Genomic DNA, 27,531 nt, shown 5'->3' with positions numbered 1-27,531 from the left:
GAATAACCAGCTTTCTTTTGAGCTTCAAAATTCCCTGAAATTCGGAAGACCAGACTTAAATACTGAGTTCCTCTGTGTACTCCACAGGTTTGTGTGTGTGGAAAACAAAACAGATTTGGCAGATGGGGTGATCTTAGTACATGCCCAAACCTAATGCCCTCATGAGGAACTGCATCTGTATTACTGTGAAGGGGAAGAACTTCTTGAATGGAAGAAGGAGTCTTGGAAAAGTACTATAACACATCCTGAAGTTGTAGCGCTCTTTTTTATAAAGGCTGATGGTCCACTGCTTCACTTCATGCACTTAAAAAATCCCAGTAGTAAAGTAGGCAATGTTTTCCTGTAAGTTTTCACACCTTCCCTGGATAAGATGGGGATGAATGAAAGTTCTCATCATAGCATGTTTCTTTTGTATTTATTTCAAAACACAATGAGATCTAAGTATTATTTCCAGTGCACCAGAAGTTATAAAAGCCAAATTGGATATTTAGAGGTACACACTTATATAGAGTACCACCAAAATTGGTAAATTTGGGAAAATTATTTGAAATCACTGCATGGAATGATTTGCAGTTGTTCTGCAAAGCAGAAGAAAAATGCAGTGAATACATGGATCCTTAGAATAAAAAATATTATTTAAGCTCTTACATAACATGGACCAATGCTATTTCATGCAGTCATTTCTAATGATCAGAATCCCGCATGTTTCACTTTTCACAGAAAGATTAAATCATTAGCAAATGTTGGGACTGCAGTCTGTACAGTCTCCAAACAGCTCCCTTAACTCATATGAAGAATCACAGTGCATCTTCCTGCAAGGCAGCCTGTGCTACAGAGCTCTCAGGAGTTCTGCCATCTTCTGAAGTAGCTCCTTGCTCTGTTTTGAAAAAGGGGGAAGTGAAAGGTCAAACAGAGTTTGATGGAGGAGACACACAGAAGGCAGACATGGCAAATATACTGAAAAAAGTAAGGGTCTGGTCATTTGAATTATTAGCCTCATGTTCCCATCTTTGTTTTCAACAGAGAAGTTGTTTAGGTGAGTGAGAATGGACTATTATGTGTTTGTAATAAATGGCTAGATTTGGATTGTCTCAATAGCATTGTGAAATGCTTTTTTCCCCCTAGCTTTTTTTCCCCTAGTTGGTATTTCATTCACATCTGTGTTGTTTAAATAGTTACATAAATTATCCTGATTTCCGTCAAACTACAATATTCGATTAAATATTAAAAACTAACATAGGAAAGTTGAATGACTTCCACAAAACCCATTATGAAGCACTGACAGATTCTTGCATGGGGCATGTGTCTCTAGTGAATAATTCCTGAAACTGGAATTTGTTTCATCCACTGCCTTACACTGGCTTTTGAAGATCTCCAAGGATGGAGACTGCACAGCCATTCGGAGCAGGCTGTTACAATGCTTGATAAAGCTTTAGGAAAAACTTATTTTGGGTTTATCTAAAATTTTGGAAAAGTTTAGATAAAGTTAGTCCTATATGAGAGAATAAATGTACTGCCTGACCTCTAAAGGTCCTTTTCAACCATCTGATTTGCTTCATCTATCTCAAAAATGTATTTTCCAAAGCAGATTTAAGAATGTAATAAAGAAACCTAAGGATTATTTGGTTCAATGTTAGAGGGCTATTAACTTCTTTTAATGCTGTATGAAAGTCTTCCTTTTATTATTACTAGAATATTCTAGGGAAGGACTAAGTTGCATTTTAATAATGCAACAGTTTTGCTGCTGTAACAGTAGAGAAATAAGTTCTTTAAGGAATTCAGCATGTACTTCTATTACAAACATTTCATGTAATGAGATCACGAGTCATTAACAAAAGTGGTTATTATATTTAAGGATCTGATTAAAAGAAGTGCAATAAAAAATGTGATATCATGTCTGAAGACTGGAGTTAAGAAAACGTCAGTCCTCTCTTAAAGAAGGGCAAGAAGGAGAGGATCCAGAGAACTCGACCCTCACCTAGATCTGTAGGAAGGTGATGAAGCAGCTAACCCTCAAAACCATCTCCAAGCACATCAAGGACATGAAAGTCTTCACAAAGAGTCAGCATGGTTTCCCTGCTGGGAATTCATACTTGACTGACTTGATTAAACTTCTTTGAGGAAGCAACTGGTCAGGTAGATGAGGGGAGAGCAGTGGATAGTGTCTGCCTGGACGTGAGTAAGGCTTTTGGCAGTGTCTGCCATAAGATCCTTTTAGACCAGTTGTTGATGCATGGCCTAAATGAGGAGATAGTGAGGTGGAATTGTCTGGGCCTTGAGTGTGATGTTCAGGGTAAAGTTTATTTAGAGGTCAGCAACTCACAGTGTACCCCAGGGATCAGCAGTGGGTCCAGTCCTGTTTACTACCTTCATTAATCACCCAGATGATGGTGCAAAGTGTATCCTCAGAGAGGTTGCAGATGGAAAAAATTGGGAAGTGTGCAGTACTCCTGAGCAATTCAGAGGGTGCCATTCAGAGGGACCTCAACAGGCTGGAGCAGTGGGATGCCAGGAATATCATGAATATCATGCAGTTCAGCAAGGAGAAGTGCAAAGTCCTGAAGCTGGGGAGGAAAAAACCCAGGCACCAGTGTATGCTGGGGGCCACCCAGCTGAAAGCAACTTGGCTTGGGCAGGAAAGGACACCGGCTTGGACAGAAGAAAGCAATATGCACTTGTGGTATGGAAAGCTACTGGCGTTCTGGGCTACATTGAACAGTAGAATTGTCTATGTGTGTGGAGGGATGTGATCCTGCCCCTGCACACAGCCCTGGTGAGGCCACACTGTGCCTGCTCTGTGCTCCTGAGCACAAGAAAGGGATAGTGCTACTGGGGAAAGTCCAGTGAAGGGTCACTAAGATGATTAAAGGGACTGGAGCACATCATATAGGAGAAAAGGCTGAGAGCCTGGAAGAAAGAAGGCACAGAAGGGGTCTTACTAATGTCTGTAAATATTTGAAGGAAGGGTGCAAAAAGGATGGGGCCAGGCCCTTTACGGTGGTGTTCAGTAGCATGACAAGGGGCAGAGGATATAACCTGAAACACAGGAGGTTTCAGTGGAACAAAAGGAAACGCTTTTTACCTTTTTCACCTTTTCTGAAGGTGAGCATGGGAATAAGTTGTCCAGAGAGGCTGTGGAGTTCACATCCATGGAGAAATTCAAAAGCTGTCTGTTCAGGGCAGCTGGCTTCAGGTGACCGTGCTTGAGCAGGGATGTTGGACTAGATGACCTGTGGAGATCCTTGCCAACCTCAATCTTTCTGTAATTCTTTGATCTTATTCAGCTTTTACATAGTGTAATTTGTAAAGCTAATGTCCATCTTGCTGTTCTGTGCCTTCCCAAATTCCTCATTTGCAAATACCAAGGCCGTTGACAGAACAGCGTGACTGAATGGGTTTTAGAGAGCTGTGAGACAATTATACAGGACAAAATAATCTCAGAATATATTCACTAAGGTAAATAAAAGACCATCTGTGTACCAGTTTGTTTTTTTTAGTAAAGAAGTCTCTGTAGAGTGCCATCTTGTGTTGAAAGATCAGACTGAGACCTCCTTTGAACAAAGAAAGGATTAGTAAAAAAATCAACAAAATTAAGTATTACAACCAGTTTCTTTGAAATTTGTACTATGGTGCATACATTTCTGCTGTTTAATGTTTTTCCCATCAAATATGAACGGTAAAATACCATTAGGTAATATTTGAAATACCTGTTCATATTATTTAGCTGTAAAAATAAGTGCAGTCTTGTAATTCTGATACATTTCTTCCATTAGTAAGCTTGAATTTTTTTGATGTTTTTTGTCCCAAAGTGCTCTCAGTTATGTTTTATTTACTATGGGTGAAATCTCGACCTTGGAGGGTTCTCGTTGACTTGAAGAGGTCTTGGATTTCTCTGTGCTTTGAATACAAGAGTCTTAGATGCTACTGAAAAAAACACAGGAGCACTGAGTATGCTGCTTAATCATGGGAAATTTCTTGAACAGAATAAACATCGCTGAACTGTGGAGAAAAGTGTAGGTGTACAAATATGTTTAGTCAGACTGGAGTTAAGCAAGATGCTTATGGAATTCCAAGATTTTTGTGGAATAACACTGTGGTCTTTCTAATCGTTATGCCACAAAATAGGCTAGTTTTATCTCTTTTTATGAAAAAAGCCTTTCCAGTTACAACTTGTATTTTAATAGAATAGATTTCAGTTAATTTATATTTTACTGACAGAGTAAAATGATGCAGTATAGCTTTTCCTGTTGCCAACAAGTTACCAAGTGCATCATGCCCATCTAGCATTCTATAAAGCTTGTTTGTTCACCATTTTTTCTGTACCTGTGAAGTAAAAATATATTTTTTGAAGGTGTGTAAGATGCAGGAAAAAAACCCAAGAAACCCAGAAAATAAAATTTAAATCACACAAAACAAAGCCAAACAGAACAAGTGGCATTTCTTACTCAGCTACAGACTACTCGCATCTTTCTTCAGGTTGTATCTGATCACCACTGTGGTATCTCCCATGTCTTTGAGCAGTGTGTTCCATGTAACACATGAATATTGAGAGACTATTCAGAGAGATTGCCTTACAGTAAAACTAAGACTTGGCATGGTGGAAAGTAGGAAGCAGAACAGAGATTTGAAGTTCCATTTTGTCTCCTTGTCTGTTGCTTTCATTAAGAAAAGTTGGATGTCACTAATGGTTTCACCTTTTTATTACATTTGCTGTATGTCAGGCAGTCAGTCTTGCCTGAAGCATCTCATGTTAGATCAATAGTTTTTAGGTGTGTTGGTCATGTTACAGCCTCTTTAGTGTCTGTGTGATATCCCTGAGAACGCTTGAAAGGGTGACACGTTGCTCTGAGCACAGCTGCAGCCCACATTAGAAAGCTGCTAGATTGATATACACTATGAAAGTTTCAGCTTTTTCAAATTGAAAGAATGTCTAGAAAACATTTTAGGTAGTGTATTAGTCCAGGAACCAGGATATGTCATAGTGTGTAAGTGGTTTGTGTATCTGCCAGTCTCAGTCGCTGCAGAAAGAAACCACAGTTGCATTGTAACACACGGGAACTCTGTGCTTCTTTCACCACAGCAGCAGCTGGGTGGGAGCTACTGCTCATGCAAAGAGTGGGGGTGGCTAAAGGAGAAATCTGAAAACTTCAAGCATTCAGAAGATGCTCTCTGGTTCTGTCATTGTCTTCTGCCTCCAAGCATTTGCAGTCTCTCAGGTTAACTGCCCTCGTCTTATTTCTTTCTGTTTTTTTCCCAACTGGAATAATGATCCTCATGACGGTGTTTCAGCACCTAGTGATCTTCACTTAGCTAATAGTTCTGTGAAGACCAATGGCTTTATGTTAATTTTCTATTTTCAAGAGAAAAAATAAAGTCTGTGTGAGACCCTGGTAGCTGCTGTTTCTGAGAGGAATTACTGTTGCCTTCTTCAGGGAGCAACAAAGTCCCCCACACAGTCAGCTAGTGTCCTCAAGGTGGTTGTTGTAATCTGTGGAACTGTGTGCACCTAGGATGAAACTCATTCAGAAATAAATGTTTAAGTGTCTAAGCACTATTTTGTTGTGTATTTTCCCCTTGAAAACAATGGGAGATAGTAATCCAAGAAAAGGTGATTCATCTGTACACGTGTGGCTGTGAATGCTGCATCAGTAAAAACTTATTCATTTAATATTTCAGGTACAGACACAAAAATTCTTAGAAAGTCTAGCTTGTTGAGTGTTACATCTAAATGAACGAAAGTAAGAGTATCCAAAGATGACATTGGAACAACTTAGCTTTTATAATTGTGTCAGCGATGTTCTCGTTTGTTTAGTGTGGCTAGGGACATTTCTCATATTTATGATCTGAAGTCAGAACAATACTGTTCCCATCCCAAAGGCTCACATCCCATAACAAGAGAAGAGTGGACACCATATAAAGGGAAAGACACTATCAATATGCAAAACCTTGACAGCAGAGTAGGCACAGCCTTGAATCCCAGTTTCCCCATAAAGCTTGTGGTTTTCTTTAAACTCTGCTTTCTAGAATTGATTTATTAACTTAGTTTTCATATGTTTTCATTGGTTCTAGTATGCACAATTGCAGGCAAAACATAAGTAAGGAAATAAGTAACACTGAATAGGTAAGTCACAGAGTGCGACAAACAAGAGTGTCTGAAACATTTGCTTCCTAATTGCAAGCTAGTATTTTCATTTTGTAGGGATTTAAACAATACAAATGATTGAGCTTAACTAGTGACTGGAGTAGAGGACTCTGAAATGGCCATATCAATGTCTCTTGGAATGCATTGCTAACACCTGTGGGAAATTTAAGTTAAAAACATCTTATTTTGATAAATTAAGACAATTCCAGAAACAGAATTCAAAAGTACTTTTAAAATGTCTGTAGGGTGGGCTAAAAGGCCTCCAGACTAGATAAATGAAGACAGACTGTTGAAATGTCCCTTTAGCTGCAGGGTTGGGATTATTTTCCCCATTTGATTGTATTGACAAAACATGTAGTGGACAGAAAGGTTTGTCAAAATGAGAAGAATTGTATAGATCCTAACAGAACTATCTGTTCCACTTCAGGGCTGAAATTCTGCAGTCTTTCTTGTCGTTATAGCTAGAGTTGTCCAGTGTCAGCCTGAGGCAAAAAAAAACAACCACCCTCCCCCCCAAAAAACAAAAAAAACCAACCACCACCACCCCCCCCCCCCAAAAAAAAAAACCAACAAAAAAAAACCTACCAAAAAGACACCAAAAATTTTTCCAAAGTCAGGCATAAGTGCAATGTCTGTTTTCCTAACTTCCTTCTCCAGATGCTCAGACACTTCTGGGATCATAACAAAGGGGCAGGAAAAAGAGAAATGGTACAAATTTACCATCATTAAGTCTCAGGATAAATTACTTTGCTGAGACTGTAAACAAAACATCAAAAATAAGTATCTTCTTACAAGTTTTCTTTGTGACCAGCATGGCCAAATTTAGATTGCTCACCTATTCCAGAGTTATTCCTTGCTTTGAAATAAAGGAAGTCTGTGTATTCTGTTGATTATGATAGTTGCCCCACTGAACAAATGATTTAACCATCTTCTAAATGTGGAAAACCCAAGAATAATGACAGCAATAGATACCTCTTGTCCAGCTTGCCATGGCACAATGAATTTGATCATGTTTGGCTTCATCTGCTGCCTAATGCAATGTAACATGACAGATAAACTAAATCAAATGGGTGACATTATCAGATTTGAAAGATGATAGCTCTTGTAAAGCAAATGAAGTGAGACTGTATGAGTCCAGAAGATTTGAGATGTTTATTGAGGTATTGAATCTTTGAAACACAGCAAATGAATGTTGTAGGTTCTGCAAAGCAAGTGACTGCAAGGACAACAGTATGCTTATTACTGGCAAAGCTGTTGCCTGAAACAGAATTCAGCTAAATTTTAGGTTTTCTTTGTGTGTTTAATTAATTTTTTCATTTCTGCAAGTGCTTTGTAGAGGCAGTGGCTTGAACTTCAAAGCATAGTACTACAAATGTTCTTGTACTTGTTGTGATCACTAGACTCAGAACTTTCAGTTACAAAGATTAGTTTAAGTTTCAGTGAGCTGGGATTTAATACTATGCATTCAAATAAAAAGTATCCAGGCAGTATTTTTGATTGTTTTCAGCATTGTCATAATGGGTTGTGTTTATTGGGTATTTTTAAGGAAGGTTTTAATTCATATTTCTTTCATCTATTTGTTCATTTTGAATACTTGCAACAATTCATGGTGTGATGTTACTTGAGCCTTTATAAAGTTGGGCTGCTAATTATCTTTCAGTAAATAAGGTGGAGTTGCTGTAAGGATTGTAAACAGTGAGGAAGCCCATGAAGACATGCCTATTTTCATTACCTAAAGCTGTGTTTCTATTTATTTCTTCTTTGTTTGCCTTATGAAGGCAAAATGTTCCATTCTCAATATGCAGTTTAGATAACGTTTTTTTATTTGTGATGACATCATTAATTACTTTTTAACAGGCAAAAGCTGGTTCAACAAGAAGGGGTTTTTATTATTTAATATCTGAAAAAAGACTTGAAATATATTTATTTCTTAAAATAAATAGGCTTCAAAATAGTCTTTATGCTGTAAAAATTTATAGTCTACTAATAATTTGTTAAATTGTCAAAAATTAAAAATAGCCTCTTCAAAAAATTTGTTTTCCAGATCAGATTTTTATGTATGTTCTGAACAGCAGTGTAAGAAGCTCTGAAGAATAAACCTGCTCCTATTAGCTTCAGAATTTGTTCTCCATTAAGTTTAATTATGTAGAAAGCTTTCAGATAGATAGTCTTAAGAACATTTGAGTACTATGCCTGTAATTTTGGTTTTGTAACAGTGCTGGGATTTCTTTTAAATTTAGCCTCTCTGAGTACTTAGGAGTTTTAGAATTCTTCACTTTTGCTCTTCAGGTTATTAAAATGTTTCTCTAATGTATCTTCCTCAATAATTGATATGTATTTATTATTTAAAATTAATGTTGCAGTTAAAATATGAAGAATTAGAATTAATTGTGTTTGAGTTTTCTTGTAGCTCATGACATGCTAAAAGCAAGAATTCAAATTAGAACAGAAGTAAAATTAACTTTCTTTCTTTGTATAGCCCACTGTTTGTGAACGGGAACTCTGTGTATTTGCTTTCCAAACATTAGGAGTGATGAACGAAGCTGCTGATGAAATTGCAACTGGGGCACAGGTAGGATTATCTAAAGTTTTCTGTAGTTAATTCAGTCCTCTCTGTCTCTTCTAGTATGTGTTTTGACTTGTATGCAATTTGTCCAGTGTTATAGTTGTAAATGCACTGGGTTTATGCACGCTGTATTCAAATAGTACTAATGAGGTGTTTCCATTGTTTTGCTTCCATGTAATTAGAGTAACTGTGGTTTTGTGCCCTGTTGTATTCAATTAGGTCACCTGGGTTGTTAATAAAGGCAGCCATTGTAATTTGGAGATAATTCACATTTATTTTCACCTAATGAGCCATTACTACTCTCATGCAATTAATAAGTTACTTCCTGTTCATGGTCTTGGGTTGCAGGGATCCACTGAGCGTCTGTTGTTTCCATCATTACATAGCAGTGGGAAAGTCATTACTGATATTGCTACATAGGGTTCTTTCTTCTTCTCAAGGATCAGGAATTTAATATAAACCTGCTTCCTAACTCTAAATTCAGTTATTGATGTAGTTACAACCCTATCATTGTTTTCTTAAAGTATTTTAAATTACGCTTCCAAATCACTAACCTAATGTTTCATTAAAAACAAAAGTTAAAAGATCTTACGTTTAAGTTCCCTTTAAGATCTCATGGTAAAAGCCTGCACATCTTAAGGAAAAGTGCATTTGTGTCCATTTTTCTGGTTTACTGTGTTTCTACATAGTAAGTAGCATGGGTTTTTTGGAAGGGCAAACCTTCAGTTTATTTAACTTTAACTAGCACTAGTGAGTATAGTCACTGGAAATAAACTATTCAGGTAGATACCTGAATACAACCATGAGCATATCCTCAAAGGTAGAAAGTTGTGCAGTGTAGATCAGCTTCCTCACTGAAAATATGACTGGAATCAGAACAGCAGCTCTTCATCTGATGTCTGAAGACCACTGGATTTGTAATAGCTAGATACTGAATATTGGGATAACAGTTCAGGCTTGTAAGAAATGGAAGGAGGTGTGCAGATGAAGCCCCACCTCTTCCTCAGCCTGAAGTCCTGTGAGCATTTAATTTTTTTAATTCAGGCACATGTTACATTACTGCACATTTAGACTCATAGAATCATAGAATAATTGGAGTTGTAAGGGAGCTGTGAATGTCATGTGGTCCTGTGCCCTGCCATGAGCCAGGACAACTTCAACTAGATCAGAGCCCTGTCTGACTTGACCTTGAATGTTTTCAAGGATGGGGCATCTACCATGTGTTTCATCAGTGTTTCGTCAGTGTTTCATCATCCGCAGTGTAAAGTCTTCTTTATATCTAGTCTGTATCTCCCTCCTTTAGTATAAAACCTTTACCTCTGATCCTATCAGTGCGGATTCTGCTAAAACATATTCCCTATCTTGTCATCCCACTTTAAGTACTGAAAGGCTGCAGTAAGGCTTCCCAAAAGCCTTCTCGTCTACGGGCTGAACACCCCCAGCTGTTTCAGCCTGTCTTCATCAGGAGGGCATTCCAGTCTTCTGATCATTTTTGTGGCCCTCCTCCGGACTTGCTCCAACAGATGTTGGAGCTCTTATGTTGGGGACACAGTGCTCAGGTGGATTCTCATGAGGGCAGAGGGGCAGAATCCCCTCCCTGCCCTGCTGCCCACGGGGCTCTGGATGCAGCCCAGGACACGTTTGGCTCTCTGGGCTGTGAGTGCCATGGCTGGGCCATGTGCAGCCTCTCACCCACAGCACCCCCAAGCCCTTCTGGGCAGGGCTGCTCTGGGGCTGTTCATGCCCAGCCTGTGCTGACAGCAGGGGTTATCATGACCCAGGTGCAGCACCTTGCCCTTGGATTTGTTGAACTTGGCAAGATTCCCATGGGCCCATTTCTCCAGCTTGTACAGGTCCCTCTGGATAGTTTCCCATCCTTCAGGTACATCAGCTGCACCACTCAGCTTGTTTAATGTGCAAATTGTGGAGAGAGCATTTGAAACTCACTCTCTATGTCACTAAATAGCACTGGTCCCCGTATTGCTCCCTGGGGGACACCAGTCATCATCAGTGGCCATCAGGACATTGACCTCTACCATCTGGATGCAGCTAGGCAACCAGTTCCTTATCCACAGAACTGTCCATCCATCTAATTGATCTCTCTCCAATTTAGAGATAAGGATATTGGGAGAGGCTGTTTTAAAGAATATAAATGACATCTGTAGCCTTTCCCTTGTCCACTGATGTGGTCATTCCATCACAGAAGGCCATTGGGTTGGTCAGGCAGGACTTGCCCTCAGTGAAGCTGTCCTGGCTGTCATGAATCTCCTCCCTGTCCTCCATGTGCCTTAGCACAGCTCCAGGAGAAGCTGTTCTATGATCTTCCCAGGCACAGAGGTGAGGCTGACAGGTTGGTAGTTTCTAGGGCCCTCTTTTCTACCCTTTTTAAAAATAGGTGCAATATTTCCCTTTTTTCAGTCACCTTTGACTTCACCTGACTGCCGTGCCTTTTGAGTTAGCATGGAGGGTAGCTTGGCAACTTTATCAGCCAGTTCCTCAGGATTCTGGGATGCATCTTACCAGGTCCCATAGACCTTTCTATGTTCACATGCCTCAGGAACTCTCAAATGTAATCTTTGCTGACAGTGGGAAGCACTTTCCTTCCCTACTTTCTGTCTTGAGTTTCATTAACTCAAGAGGCGTATGAAGGGGAGACAGCCAATGAAGACAAGCAAAGAGCTGTCAAGTTCCTTGGCCTTCTCATTGTCTGCAGTTACCATTTTCCCAGTCATGTTCAAAGAGGGGTGCACTTTCTTTGACCTTCCTTTTCTGTCTCATACGCCTTCAGAAGCCTCTTCGTTACTCTTTGTATCTCTTGTCAAGTTGATCTCCAGTTGCACCTTGGCCTCCCTCACCTCATCCTGACACAAACTGGCTATGTCCCTATATTCCTCCTAACCCTGCATCCCTTGCCTGTGTATTTTCTTCTTTCCTTTTAGTCTTACCATCAGGTCTGGACTCATCCATGCTGACATCTTGTCTTCCTTTCCCAATTTCCTACATGTGGGGATTGAGAGCTCCTGTACTCTATGGAAGGCATTCTTAAAGATCTGCCAGCTCTGATCTGCTCCCTCCTCCTTGAAAACAGTTTTCCAAGGGATCCTATTGAAAAACTCTTTGAACAGCTGGAAGGTTGCTTTCCTAAAATGAGTAAAGAATTAGGTATGAGCTTTTTTAAGTTGAGCTGACTAAGCAGAGGAGAGGTGGCCCTGGCTAGCTCTCACTCTGTTTGATATAAGTATCAGTGTTGCAGGCACATGCAGAGCTGTAGATCTCTGGAGTACCTCTACATTTACAGAGCTTTACTGTAGGATTCTGAAGTGATTACAACCTTAAGAGTGCTTAAAAGAGTTAGATAAGGGGTTTTGCCTGTTGTCCCATTGGACCTATGTAGCTAAATTATGCTAAGTTTCTAATGATAGCATTGCAGCCAGCTCACTATATCGGATCTGACTGAGCCCCCGTTCCTGTTTGCAGAAAAAAATCATCAGTTCTAGAGTGTGATCCATCTGAGCTCTTTTTGCCATTAGTTTAGGACAGTATGAATCATAGCTTAGGCTGTCAGCACAGAGGTTATTTCTCCAAGAGTCTAGCAAGCTTAGGCTGACTAGTAAAAGGTAGGTGTTCACATTTTGTCTGATTTATCCTCCTCCAAACCATTTTGTCTAGTGAGGAAACCTAAATACAGGTTCCCATCATTAGAAATCATATCCCATTTTGTCTTTTGTGCTTTCAGCTCATTTCCTGAGGTGCACAACCCTACTTTGTCACTCTAAATAATCCAATAGCTTCTCCTTAATAATAAGTGCTTGTACTTTCTAAAACTTTCCATCCTGAACTCAGGTTGCCTTGTGTTAGTCATGTAGGCAAAATGCTTGAAAATTAGATGACTGATTTCTTGATAGTTCCTACTCCCTGTAAAGAGTCTCTTGAGAGTGAGAGGCCCTGTCTGAGGGATTGATGTCATAAGAGGAATTGTCATCAGCAAGTGTTGTCCTGTCCTTCACACAGCTATTTTAATCCTTATTTACTTCAGTACCTCCGATTGAGGAGTTAATGCCCAGTTTTAAGGACATCTGCTAGATCCACAGCACTTCCTATTCCCAAGGAACGTATATGCAAGGCTCTATTATAGGGTTTCTATTAGATTACCTCCCAGTTTAAGTTCTTTTGCATTACATCAACTCAAAACAATGACCTCAGGGGAAATCAGGTGTAAAAAAAAAGCAAAGTTGGAAACAATCTAGGAGTCAACAGTTTGTTTAAAAGAGGGCTTAGGGATGGTGTCTGAGTAGAACTGTGCCAGTTTTAAGACAGTGTCCCATCATGCAAATCATAAGGCAAGACAACTTTGAGTCTCTGCATTTAAAGATCTGGAGACTCAAACAGCTCTTCCCTAGAAGTGTTTTGTGACAGCAGACTAAGAAGTGCTTCTCAGAAGCAGGGTGAACTCATGCTCAATTTCACAGTAATACATTTACACAGGGGCAGGTCTGCTGCCTGATCTGGCTGCTGATCTCCTTTGTAAATGCTAGTGCATATGCCCTATTTCAAAACATTCATCTCACATACAGGTAGTATTAACTGGAAAGTAATCAGAGAACCATTGGGGAAGGGATCATTATTTAAGTAATTTCATTTTTCAATATATGTGAGATATTTAGTAACTGGAACTAACAGAATATATTAAAACTGATGGAGAAAATTGTCCATTAATACTGAAGGAGCAGAGAAGGAGAATGGCAGCTATATGACTCACCACAGCACAGTTCTTTTTCCCCTTTCATCATTATTCTTATTTTCATTCTGGTTCTCTAAAGGACTGTAATTTTTTCCCATCCAAATGATCAGATACAATGACAGACGTAGAGAATCTTGTAGATGAGTATGAGCTGTGAGATGAGATCTGTACCACGTGGACTTGTGGGGGGAACCAGGAGTACCTATTAACTCCAGCTTGTCTCAGCTTTTCCTTTCTTTTGTGGAAAAGTCATTTTCACACAGGAATGTTTTCAGAAGGCACAGAAAAAACATGAGGAAATGAGTTAATCTGCAGCTACTTTTTAATGTAGCAATTTTGGATTTCATTATGAGCTGAATTTACATTTCACAGCTGCCAGAAAGCTGCATTCTCTCATTTTTGTTATTGCTGAATTCTATTTTTAACCTCTGAATTACGTATTTTGACACAATTACTTGGGAATCTGTGTCTGAGTGGTGTATTTACTTTTGTACACACGTCTATGTGCACATTACATGCACAATCCTGTGGGGAAATTGTGAAAATCAAAGATAACCAAAGAAGTGTTGTAATTAGTATAACAGGATGGAAAGAAGAGAATGCCCCAGCGTGAACTGTGCAGATGACTGTTAAATCATTGCAGTATTATGGGTTTAGCAGAAGCAATGTTTTCAAGTCTTTCTGTGATTACAGTCTTCAAGAGAAGAGCAGAAAGTGGTACAAATTTGACAGACTATTCCTTGTTCTTGAACAAAGTGTTTACTGGCGTGTCTATACAGAGATACACGAGTTTCATTTCCTTAATGAATAAATTTGATACAGGAATTCACATGTGTGCACAAGAGAAAGCAACACTTCAAGCAATATATTTGATGTTATAATACTTTTAGGACCAGATACTGGTCCTATGTATATGCACATGGAATAATACTCCATGGCTGTCCCCAAACTCTGCTGAGGTCAGTGAAAAAATTTAGTCCTGAACTATCTCCTCTGGATAACACAGTTTGGGCAATATAGGTAACAATGAAATACAATGTATCTATAATGTGTAAAAAAAAAAAAAAAGGCAGACTGGAAGATATACTATAAAAATCTTTATTTTGAATAAACATAATAAATATGTCTTTCTTTATCCTCAGGTAGTTGATCTGTTAGTATCTATGTGTCGGTCTGCATTAGAATCACCTAGGAAAGTTGTCATTTTTGAGCCATATCCTTCTGTAGTTGATCCTAATGATCCTCAGATGCTGGCCTTTAACCCCAGGGTGAGTAGCTGCCTTTAATTATGTCATCACTTGGTTTTAGTCATACATGAGATTTCAAAGCAAAGTTTTCTCATGGAGGAGTCTCCTTTATTATGTGATACAGCTCCAGAATATAGCAAAAGTGTGTTTTCAAAACTTTGCATCTTTTATTTATTGTCTCTGAGAAAGTACTTGAATATATTCTTGTTCTGGTTCTGGCCAGGACAGTGTTAATTTCTGCAGTAGCCAGAATGGGATATGGCTAAGACCCAGAGGTTATTCTATACCACCTCACATCATTTCTGGGAGCAGGGGGAGGGGAGTCTCTTCCAGGGAAAAGAGGGAAAAGAGTTCACATTTTACTTGGCAGAGGGAGCAGTTGGATGTTTGTGGCTGGTTTTCTTATCTCTTTGCTGTTTCCAGCTGATTGTTCTTACCTTGACCCATGATCTTTACCTTTGTGGCTCCCAATTCTCTATCCCACAGCAGGGGGGAAGTGTAAGGAGGAGAGGGAAGAGGACAGTGAGCAGTGCCAGGTCTTAATGGGAACAGTAAATTGGAGAATACCATCCCTAAACCATGATAAAAGTGTAGGTTATGTTAAAGCCAAGAAACTCTTCTAAGGAACAAATTCTGGATGCAAAATTTTATATTCCAAGTATTTTTCTATCAATGTGCACATTGGACACAAAAAGAAAGATGGCTTTTGAGAGATAGAGGTCATGTAAGCCAGGGGATTTCCAGTCCATCTTTTCATTCTCAGAAGTGTCATTGCTGTCATCTCATTTTCTCACTGCAAGCAGTTATTTTCTTGTATGTAATTTTATGAGATGTTAATAGTTGAGTTTTGTACAAGCATAAATTTTGAAATAAAGAGAATTGTGCTTGTGTTACGTGCTCCTTGGGCTCCAAATGCTGCCTTTCAGGAATGCCCTCAGGCTGTGAATATTCCATCTCCCTAAAGCCATCTCCCAAAAGGCATAGAGGAGAACTCGGCATGTCCTGCACTGGGATGCATCTCACTCTTTCTGAACAAAGGCCAGCTAGCAGGAGTTCTTTGTCAGGAGAGGCTGAGGTGTTCTATAATGTGCTGGCAAGACCTGAATATGGGGAGCAGTGGAGCTGCTGTGGAGTGGTGGAGCATGGACTGTTTAGCCCGTTCACTCAGGTGGAGCTGCCTGGTAGTGGCTCCCAAGCAGCAGGTCAGCAAAGATCAGGGTGAGGCAGGGGGACCACTGAAGGATCTATGAAGTTTTATAGGCCTGCTAGCCAAGGAAACGTATCTGTTTACATGCTTTTTTTTTTAAATCTGTTTGGGTCACTGCATTATTTACCTCAAGAGCATGTTGTCCAAATAATTTAGTTACATTTAGTTACAAGTATTTGTTGAAAAATAATCTGATTTTTTGAGTGTTTTGGAGATCCCCGTCAAATTCAAAGAAGAAAGATCATAACAATATTTTTTCAAGGATTTTTTCTGGATGATGAAGGACAGTCTGTGGAAGAAAGGTTTGAAATGTTTGAAAGAATTGATTTGCCCAGCATTTCTCCTAGCTTTCGTTTTATACACACTCAAAGAATTCAGGTTTTTTAGAGCCAAAAACTAATACTCTTTGAACTTACTTGTGTATTTTATGCCACATTAGAAGAAGAACTATGACCGAGTCATGAAGGCATTGGACAGTATCACTTCCATCAGAGAGATGACACAGGTAAATGTAAAAATATTTACCTAATTAATCACTGTTTCTAGAACTGGAAAGATGTTTGCATTGCCTGCCTATGATGGGTTGGGAAGTCAATAGTATCATCTCTTTCCTATATAACTGTAATGATATTGAAATGTTTGCTCAAAATAACAAACCTATCCCTAATGCCAATTAAATAAAAGTAATGAAGTAAAACTCAGATCTTTTGAAGTTTAAATAAGAGATCATAACAACAGAATGAGACATTGTAATGAGGTAATCACCAACTGCTACCTTTCTGGAAATGTCAGAGCCAGAGACTTTACTTCCAAAGCAAAAGAAATTGATCTTGTGTCAAATGTTCTGAATGGTATTCTGAATGACATGATATTTATTTCTATTATAGCAAAATTCTCGATTAACTAAGTATAGCTGGGGACTTGGATTTACTGTCATATTATTTCTCATGGCATATCTGATGGTTGTATTTCTGTTATTTTTATGGTCCTTTATATCTTTTTATTTTTATGTTCCTTTCCCAAACAACCCAGCTGATTATATGTTGTTGTTTAAATCTATTCCATATATCTTGCTTTTCCAACTGCTATATAAATGCATCCTCAGAACAGTTTTCAATCTTGCTCTTTGTATTAACAAAATACTTTGGGATTCTTGAGTGAATAATGTATAGAGAGGAATAAAATAAATTGAAAATTAAAATTCACTTTTTTTTGTTAATTTGTGTAACATTTTGAAAAATTTTAAAAATCAGGCATTTCTGTGATTTCTTATGATGTCTTTTAAAAATAAAAAATAATTACCATTCTGCTTTTTTTAAATGTTAAAACAGTTCTTGACTAATGAATTTTAAGGGGATGCTTTGCATTGTGATTGAAATCAAGAACAGTTTTAAAAGAAATTATAATATGACATGGTGCTTATACCTTGAAACAGTTGAAAATACCAAATGGATTATTTTGGGTTGCTTTGAGAACCTTAATTTTGTAATGTCCCAATTTCTTAATCAAGAGCCACACAAAAATAGATGTCTTCTTCTTTTCTCCCTGTGATCACCAGTGTTTGCTATAATATAGTCATTTTGATGCTAATTATATGCTTATTATCTTACTCTAGGGAAAATAATCGCTATATTAATTCTTGTTGTCAAAACACATTTATAACTCTACTATGCTGTATATCAGTAAAGCTGTGATTTCAACCTAATAATGTATTCATTTAAATAGATGAAATCACAGGCAATGTAACATATAAAATTCAACCTAGAAATAACATAATTACTCTTTTATAGGCACCTTACTTGGAAATAAAGAAGCAGATGGATAAACAAGACCCGCTTGCACATCCTCTTCTACAATGGTATAAAGTTGATTCAAATGAGATAATAATTATTAAATTATCATTTGTAATGAATAATCACTTGACCAATGTAATGTGGTATAAGGTCAGCCTAATAATTAACGTTGGTATTCTCAACTGCAGCTATTCTGAACTGTTTCTGGACCTCATCTGGGTCATCTGATCTAATTTTCTAGTTAATTTTTGGCCTACTTCCATCTGGTAGGTTTAGAGGCCTGCAGCTGGGTGCTTTGTGATGGCCATTCATAACATATTTTTAAGTTTGGTTTGGTTACTACATCTAATACATCTGTTTCTTATTTTAGGGTTATATCTAGTAATAGATCGCATATTGTGAAGCTACCAGTGAATAGAGTAAGTGTCTGTGGGTTTTCTTGTTATTTTCTGATCTTTTTTATGCATTAGCATTTTAGGTGGGAGTTTACTAGCAAAACGCAGGTGTATGCATTCAAACTGATTGCATGGACTCCTTTAATAGACAAGGCAGTTTTAGGTCCTGATTTTTAGAAACATGTGAATATCTGAAACAGGTCGAGGGAATAATGTTCATAAAAAAACCTATTTGAGGTGAGTAGCTCAAATTCAGGTGTCTATCTTGTAATCATCTGGAATTAGATGAGAAAAACATCACTTTTTGGTTTTTTACCATATAGAATATTAGATGCAGAATTGTACAGAAAGCAGTGCACACAAACATTCTGTATCAGGAGATCCACATATAAGTAACTTCTGATTAAGGGCGCAGTAATACGCAGCCTTCCAAATAACCTTAATTCAAAGTCAGCTCTGATAGAATACTATGATGAAATTGTTCAGTTTAATTACTAAAGCCATTTTAGATTTTCCAAAAACTTCCATATGTTTCATAAACTGTAAGTCATTCTTACTGTTTGATTTCAGCTTGAAACTGTGGAAGTGAGACCAATTTCAACTTAGTTCATGTAGTTGTTTAGATGCAGTCATGTATGGTGTGGAAAAGCATGATATCTTAAGGATTACCATCAGAGAATTACAATACTTTCATATTAATCAACTTCTCTTCACATGTGCACTCTTATATTTGACAGCAACTGAAGTTTATGCACACTCCCCACCAGTTCCTTCTTCTCAGCAGTCCACCAGCCAAAGAATCCAATTTCCGAGCTGCTAAAAATCTATACGGAAGTACCTTTGCATTTCAGTGAGTACATATAATCCTAATAACCAAAGGTTATTGAAATGCCATCCTATATTTTTTACTTCTGGCATTTGAGGTTTGCAGCTGTGAATCTACTGTCTTAAAGGATTTCTAATGTAATTTTTGCATTTTACACTGTGAATTTTATGGCTTTCTTTTTAATTTTATTTAGTGGTTCACACATTGAAAATTGGCATTCCATCCTGAGGAACGGCTTAGTTGTTGCTTCCAATACGAGGCTGCAGGTAAATAAACAAAATAGATTTTAGCTAACCTGTGCATACTTGGTTACACACTAGCTTTGACAAGTTTTCAGGGGGTTTCATTCTGGTAGCCATATATAGCTAGAAGAAGGGATAATTTCAAATACCATCTTGTTTCCTGTGAAAAGTACTTTTCTGATGCAATTAAGATGAAGTAATGTTCTGCTAAAACGTCTAGAAAATCTCTTTGTGGGAATCAGTGTTTCAGTTTTATGTTGCAGAGCAGCACCTCTAGGAGGCTTCGCTCGGTACTGCTTTAAAGCAGTCGCAAGTGAAAGTCAGAGCTGCCTAAACTGTCTCGGTGTCTTAGGATCATGAAACATGCTAGAGTTACAGGAACTAGGCTTGCAGCACTTTGTCTGCCTCTGATTTCTTTGGCAATGGAAGCATGAAGTGTGCTGGCCATAAGGGATCTAATGCAAACTTCTCAGACGAATCATCAGGACACCACTATTGCAGAGCAAAGCAGGCACTACAGAGGGACTAGGGAGCTCTAATGCAGAGTTTTTTAGCATTGTGGTTATCAGCTCTCACCAGAGCTGAGTCCGTGTACCTTGGAAGAGGATCCCAGGGCATATTTGGTCAAGTACAGAAACACTCTTTGTAGACATCCTCCACAGTAATACTAGATTTAAAAACAGAAACCACAATCTTATGTATAAGTCTTACATAAAATTTTATGTGGGCATCTGGTTTTTTGTTTGGACATAATTTCCAGGATATATATATATATAAAATAATTTTATACTCAGGGCATGATTTTTAAAAACACTTCTTTGAACACTGTTAATTACCTGAAATAAATTAGTAGGGTGGGTAAGCATGCTATGACCTGTTCCTGTAATTATTATTATTTTGTCCAAATTAATGCTAAGTAATCACTCTGCTCTTTTTCAGCTCCATGGTGCAATGTTTGGAAGTGGAATCTACCTTAGTCCATTGTCAAGCATATCATTTGGTTACTCAGGTGATATTTATAGATCACTCTAAGGTTGGACAAATATAAGGGTGTATCTTATTCTGCTGTTTCTTCTTATAGCTTCACTGCTTAAAACATTATATTCAATTTAATTTTCATTGACCATGATTAAATTTATTCCAAAAGAGATTTTTTTTTTATAAATAATAAGAAAATAGAAAATTACCTTGTTAAACACTGTCCTTATTTTTCAATATGCTTAGAATTCTTAAGCTGTGCTTGAAGTAAATATTTGCTAATACTGAATGCTATATGTAGTAGGTCTTGATGATTGTGCTGAAATCCAACTTTGTGATTTTTGTCAATACCTGCCTGAGTTCCATCTAACTTTACCCATGAGTTCATGGTCTTTTATGACTTCATCTGACAAAACAAGTATTGATCAATAGACATGTTCAAAACTGTATATTTAAGAGTATTCCCAAGTATCACCATGCCAAGATTACATTAGAAAGTACAGTTCAATGTGTTTATTTTAGCCTGAGAAGGAACATAATTTGTTCCACTATTGAATACTAAAGTGAGTTGCGCAGAGTTTTCCATGTAAGAAGGAAATAATAAACAAAAGCATATTAAAAACAAGACAGTGGATACGTATTGAGTGGATACGTATTGAGAAGTTAAAGGGATTTTAAAATATGGTGACTTTCTTCTTTAGGTGTGTAGTATTTACCATTTCCTCACATATGAAAGTGCAGGTATATAGTTTAATGTGTGTTCATGTGCATGTATATGATTCTGAGAGTTTTGGTTTGCTTTCTGATACTCAGTGTTTCTAGGTCATGTTTTAGGAGCTCAGCTTTTTGAGCTACTATTTGAGGAACTTCAACATCAGTTATCTCTAGATGCACTTTTAGCTTGTCAGAGATTACATGAGTATCATACCCATGTATACTCAAGGCTTCTTAGGTCTCACTGAATGTGCTGGTTGCAGTATCCTTATCTAACAAAGTGTCTTTCCTTTTGGACAATACTGCTTTGTCAACTTCAATGTGCTATTGCTCCTCTCTCTGCCTGTCTTGGCCTCTTCCATCCTGTCTCCTCCAGAAAGGAGGCTTGTGTTCCACTGAAGTGTGTAATCCTTGATGCCAACAAAAACCATGAAGGAGTCCTGCACATTCACATTGATGAAGGAGTCCTACACATTCCTTCAAAGAGTTAAGCTTTGCCATAATTCAGTCATATTTGCAAAGTGCCAAATAATGGAAGTGTTCAAGGTCAGGTTAGATGGGGCTCAGGTCTAGCGGAAGATGGGTGTCCTTACCCATGGCAGAGGGGTTGGAACAAGATGATCTTTCAGGACCCTTCCCAACCCACAATATTCCATTATTCTGTGAAATACAGGGTCCTGGAAACTCAGGGAAGCCCCTAGTATCATGCAAAACAGGAATTTTACATAAACCAACATGAGAGATATGAATGAAATCTGAGGCACAAATGTAGATGTTTCAGTTCCTGAGATGGAATTGGATCAAATGTTACTGACTAATAATTTAATATTTTGTGTGTAGATAAGGAGATCAAACCAAGGTGGATTTCAAAACTTAAATTGACTACTCATACAAATTAATTAGACTTTTAATCAAATTCCATCAAGTGCTAAAGAAGTGTATCTGAAGTTCTTTCTCTCATGATTTTTGCCTTCCCACCCACAGTAATCAGATTTTTATTTCAGCCTGAATAGGGTCAAGTGGACTGAGGACGTGCTGACCTACAACCCCATTAAGTCACCACATAAGAATATTCCTGATCTGAATTCAGTAGCATTTAAGCTCAGGTTTATCTGCTTTTGCACCTACTTAATGCTAACTTGACTTTGCTAAAGTCTTTGCAATACATGCAGAGGTACCTGTAATTTACAGGATTTATATTGTGATATTCTGTGACAGTGTTAACCAGATTTTGAGTGCTATGCAAAAGACAGACTGTGATTCTCACTGTTCTACCTCTTCCATTCTCATACTGAACTCTGCTTTTTATGGTATTTATAGGCCAGGGTATCTTACATGATTTTAATATCCCTAGGGATGAACAAGAAGCAGCAGAAGGTGTCAGCTAAAGATGAACCAGCTTCAGGCAGCAAGGGCAGTAATACATCACAGGTATGGTACATCAACTGTCTCTGGAAGAATAGTGGGATTTATTACTGGGAACTTAGTAGCTGAAAGAGAGGTAATATTTCCTTTGTGCAACTTACCAGTGTTATTGCATTGAATGAAATCAACAACTTCAGAGACTGCAAATATCAAATACAGTTCAACTGCTCCTGTAAAAATTTACGGAGCATATTGCAGGCTTTGTGCCGTTCTTTTCCAAGCAGAAGAATTTAGGAAGAGAATGAAGATGAAATACAGGCTGCATTATGGCCCCTAGCAACCCCTTGCCTTCTGAGTTTTAGACTTCCAGAACAATGATGCAAAAGAAATTGAGAATGGTTATTGCTGGGAAATGAGCAGCATTTAATTTATAGCAAGCAATTTTTTCTTTTTCACAAATTTTACATGTTGAACCATTACAATTCTGCTGTATCTAAAGCAAACTCACAGCATCTGTGCACAGGGCTAAATTTCAAGAAACTATCTTATATCTGTCTCCATGATTAGCACATAGAAATTACAGAATAATCTGGCTTTAAAGGTAGTTTGGCATGTCCCAGTAGAAGCTCTCAGAAGTAGGAAGGAAAATAAAATATCAGGGTAATGACCAAAGAATTAGTGACTATTTACCTTTCTTTTCTTTTTTTTTTCCTGATATTAATTTGTTTTTCAGTAACACTGATATTTCTGATAATATTTTTAATTTTGCAATAATTAGGCACTTTTGGATATTATTTTTCTGGATAAAGGAGTTCAAATATCTCCTACAATAATGCAAATAAGTAATAGGGTTTTTTTTTATAAATTCTGTTACATTTAGAGATAAAATAGAGACATTTTAGAAAGACTGCCTCTACCTTTTTTCATTAATAAATTGCTGAAAATAGCAGCTGTCTCCTTTGTTGCTTGATGTCTCTGTTTGTTTTACTGTGCTAATTCTATTTTCTCACTTTTTTACATCTCAGTCCCAGAAGAAAGGACAGCAGTCACAATTTTTGCAAAGCCGTAACTTAAAATGCATAGCCTTATGTGAAGGTAAGCTTGGAAGCCCTTGTGAAGCTGCTTTAGTCATGGCCACAGGATGCACAGGTTACAGGCTGCAAATCAGTGGGAGCTTTAGTTGGTTGTTTAGGTAAGAAACTACTGGTAGGTGTAGGAGTACCTGCCCAACAGCTGACCTTTATGCTCCAGTAAGAACATTTCCTCTCTTTGAACACAACCTGTAGCAGATGCTGAGTTGTCATGGAATGTCATATACATATAGTGACTGATCATCTGGTCTGTGTTTCAAATGTGATCCTCTTCCTAAACCATCAAGAAAACCAAAGTCATGTCCTTTATTTGAAGCACTGACTTCTTGCAAGCTCTTGACAAATGCTTTAAACACATGAAAGTCAAGAAAAAACACCTTTAATATAGAATTTCCAAACAATTTTTCATTGTTCAAACAAGCATACTGATCATTTGGCAACCAGTATGTGCTCTTTGTTTGCTTCAGAAATTTTGGGAAGTTAAAATCTAATGCTTGAGTACAGTCATTCTTGAAAGAATTGGCTATTCTGTTAATGACTAGTGAAACCTCAGCAGGTTTTAAGAACAAATTGTGACATTTGAATAAGAAGTGCACCTTAGTTAGGAGCTAGTCTTAGAAATTACATTAACCTAATTTGCCTATCATTTGGAGCATTTGATTGTTTTAAAAAGTAACAACTAAGAATGTGGAAAATGTAGTATTTAAAAATAGAATCTTTCAGCTGTATAGACGTAAGGATGTGTCAGTCAACATGAAAATGCAACTTGAACTGTAGAGAAAATACAGAATTTTAGTTCTAAAACTTACATATGGAACAATATTAATTACTTGGCCTTTTATGCCTTAATTTTTAAATGTAAATTACATCTTTCACAAGGACTTTTTCATCCATGTTTTTCTTTCCTTTCATTTATTAATGGATTACCAATTTTATAAGAGTCAATTTCAAATATTTGGTAAAATATATTTTGCAGCTTTCATATTCATTTCTCTGTGTAAGAAGGTGGTTTAGGGAAGATGATTAATAAAGATTCTATGTAAAATTAATTGCAAGAATGTTTGTTAAAAATTGCAATTCATGAAAGAAATAGTATAAAAATTGAATATGCATGCAGTTACGTTAGTGTTAGAATAAAATAAACCAGGCTATTTCAGTGCCTCACGACTGTCACCCAAGTCCAATCCTGACCAATTCAGGGCTGCCCAAACTTTAAGGCATATCATTAAGAGCATTTTTTAAATGCCTCTTAAACACTGACAGGTTGGGCACACCAACCACTCTGTAGGAAGGCAGTGTTTGACCAGCTATTATGGTTCAACCCCAGCCAGCATCCACAGCCACTCACTTTCCCCCAGCAGGGCTGGGGAGAGTCCAAAGGGTAGAAGCCCAAAAGCTCATGGGTTGAGATAAAGACGTGTTAATAGGGAAAGCAAAAGCCCTGCATGCAAGCAAAACCAAACAAGAAATTAATTCACTGCTTCCAACAGAGCTGTTCAGCCATCTCCAGGCCCCATCACGTGTAGAGGTTACTTGGGAAGACCAATGCCATCTCTCCCCTTTCCTCCTTCTTTCCCTCACTTTAAATGCTGAGCATGATGTCACATGGTCTGGAATATCCCTTTGGTCAGTTTGGGTCACCTGTCCCGGCTGTGTCACCTGCCAACCTCCCATTAATCCCCAGCTTTCCTGGAGTGTGGCAGTATGAGAATCAGAAAAGGCCTTGGCTGGCTCTGTCTGAGCCCTGTTCAGCAATAACAAAAACACGTCTATACTATCAATGCTGTGTTCAGCACAAATCCAAAAACTGCCCCCTGCCAGTCACTGGGAAGAAAATTAATTCTACCCCAGTCCAACCTAGCATGCCACCCTCTCAATTAAGAAATGCTTTGAAATGTCCAGTCTAAACCTCCTCCAGCACAGCTTTGAATCATTCCCACACTGTGCCCTTGCCCTCCTCAGGAAGCTGCACAGTGGTGAGGTCACCCCTCAGCCTCCTTTTCTCCGAACCAGACAAGCCAAACCCCTCCATTACTGTCCAGGACATGTTCTCCAGCCCTCCCACCAGCTGTTTCCCTCCTCAGGAAGCACTGAAGGACCTTCCCATCCTTCTCCACCTGCAGGGCCTAGCAGGCCCCAGGCGAGGCCGCCCCCAGGCTGAGCCCAGCAGGCCCATCCCCTCCCTGGGCCAGTGTGCCCTGCTCGGTGCTCTGGGATGGGCTTTGGCTGTGCCCTGCTCGGTGCTCTGGGATGGGCTTTGGCTGTGCCCTGCTCCGTGCTCTGGGATGGGCTTTGGCTGTGCCCTGCTCGGTGCTCTGGGAGGGGCTTTGGCTGTGCCCTGCTCCGTGCTCTGGGATGGGCTTTGGCTGTGCCCTGCTCCGTGCTCTGGCATGGGCTTTGGCTGTGCCCTGCTCGGTGCTCTGGGATGGGCTTTGGCTGTGCCCTGCTCGGTGCTCTGGGATGGGCTTTGGCTGTGCCCTGCTCCATGCTCTGGGATGGGCTTTGGCTGTGCCCTGCTCGGTGCTCTGGGATGGGCTTTGGCTGTGCCCTGCTCCGTGCTCTGGGATGGGCTTTGGCTGTGCCCTGCTCCGTGCTCTGGGATGGGCTTTGTCCTCAGGGCTGCCCGGGCACTGCTGACCCACCCTGAGCCACCCCTCTCCCACTTCACCCCTGTGCCCGGTGTCACTCCTTCCCAGGTGTACAATCCACCATTTGGACTTGACAAATTCACCCCATTTAAGATTGCTCAGTGCTCCAATCTATCTAGATCCCTCTGCAAGGCCTCTTGTACCTCAAAATTATCCACAGCACCTCCCAGTCTGGATCATCAGCAAAACCTGCTACTGGTGCACTCACCTCCAGCACTGATACAGAACTGGCCCTGGAATGGAGCCCTGAGGAACACCACTGGTGTGACCAGTCACCAACCAGAGGTTGCCCCACTCACTACAACCCTTTGGGCTCAGTCCCTCAGCCAGTTTGTCACCCACCACTCAATGAACCTGCTCATCACACAGCTCAACAACTTGTTGAGAAGGTTGCTCTTCAAATGCATTTAGATATCTTCAAAGGTAGATTGACGGTAATAGCTTCTAGTTAGCAATGGAAAGCTTTCTCTCCTGTGCTGTCCTCATTTTGCTGGTAAACAACCCCTCGTCAAATATGTAGAGCAAGCTTTGGCAAGCTTTTTTGAACCTCTTGAGTCATAATTGCTTTGTTTTAAATATTTGGTAGTATTGCACATCTCATGTATAGTAGTTTCAGGCTTTGTCTTAAGTATCTTGGTTTCAGATCAACCATCACTAAACACAAATATTTGTTCCAAGTGCTGGTTAGATGTCTCAGACCATCTTTAACAGCCCTATGGCTTTTTAAATTCAGGTTTTAATAAGTGTATTTTTAAGCTTTCATTCAATTTAACAACTTTGTCCCATACATCAAACATCTATTTTTTCAGAAAAGTATATTTTGGAAACAAGAATCAAATTCATCTCCCTTCTTGTACTAGCAGCCAACTCAAAATCTGCACTGCAGCACAGACATGTAGAGGAAAGCTACACATTCCCAAAAGGCCATTTACTATATATAAAACCCAAAATCTTTTAGAACAGTTTTCCAGGCATGTTTTCATCACTATGAAATTTGTTCTTTCTCTGATAGTGATAACCTCACCTGATCTGCACAAACATGGGGAGATATGGGTAGTTCCCAACACGGATCACGTGTGTACAAGATTTTTCTTTGTGTGAGTACAAAGCTTTTCTTAACATTCAACTTCATACTAGACCTTTTTCTTATGTTTTCTCCAATAGCTGTAATTAAAGTAGATAAAAGACATTTCTTCCTAATTTTGTTCAGTATTCCTTCATCTTTTATCTTTTACTGTACTTACTTGTGCTAGAAATGTATGGATAAGCTAGTGTCAGAAGTTTAGTAAATGTCTTTAATACAAATGAATGGAAAGTTCATTATTTTTCCTGTTCAGTGGCATTACTTCATGTTATAGTAAATCTGTCCATGTATTGTGAAGCACAATTTCTGTTTGGCTGTGTGTATTTAAGCTGAGGAATTCATTAAAGGCTTCCTGTCTGTGCTGTGAGCATTTCCCCCTTTCACCTAATACTTGTCCCCTTTGGGTCCTAGTGGCTAATTCAGCCTCAGGGTTTCAGTGACAATGGCAGCCTTAACACCTCCTAAACTCTCCAGAGTTTAGGATCTGCATAT

General features: G+C 38.8%; 1 protein-coding gene across 2 annotated transcripts in view; it reads left to right on the top strand.

Moving 5' to 3' along the window:
* PARP8 (poly(ADP-ribose) polymerase family member 8) overlaps positions 1–27,531 on the top strand; it is a 123,465-nt gene that overhangs the window by 86,122 nt on the left and 9,812 nt on the right. For both annotated transcript variants that reach the window (XM_054651857.2, XM_054651856.2), the window contains 11 exons: positions 8,622–8,714; positions 14,592–14,717; positions 16,343–16,408; positions 17,694–17,761; positions 18,067–18,115; positions 18,829–18,941; positions 19,111–19,183; positions 20,099–20,168; positions 22,206–22,282; positions 23,242–23,311; positions 26,968–27,052. In XM_054651857.2, coding sequence (XP_054507832.1) covers positions 8,622–8,714; positions 14,592–14,717; positions 16,343–16,408; positions 17,694–17,761; positions 18,067–18,115; positions 18,829–18,941; positions 19,111–19,183; positions 20,099–20,168; positions 22,206–22,282; positions 23,242–23,311; positions 26,968–27,052 — 890 coding nt within the window. The remainder of the gene's footprint in view (positions 1–8,621; positions 8,715–14,591; positions 14,718–16,342; positions 16,409–17,693; positions 17,762–18,066; positions 18,116–18,828; positions 18,942–19,110; positions 19,184–20,098; positions 20,169–22,205; positions 22,283–23,241; positions 23,312–26,967; positions 27,053–27,531) is intronic.

The sequence above is a fragment of the Agelaius phoeniceus genome, chromosome Z, assembly GCF_051311805.1.
Source record: "Agelaius phoeniceus isolate bAgePho1 chromosome Z, bAgePho1.hap1, whole genome shotgun sequence".
Lineage (NCBI taxonomy): Eukaryota > Metazoa > Chordata > Aves > Passeriformes > Icteridae > Agelaius > Agelaius phoeniceus.
The sequence above is the reverse complement of the archived record's forward strand: the minus strand, read 5'-3'. Positions and strand labels throughout refer to the sequence as shown.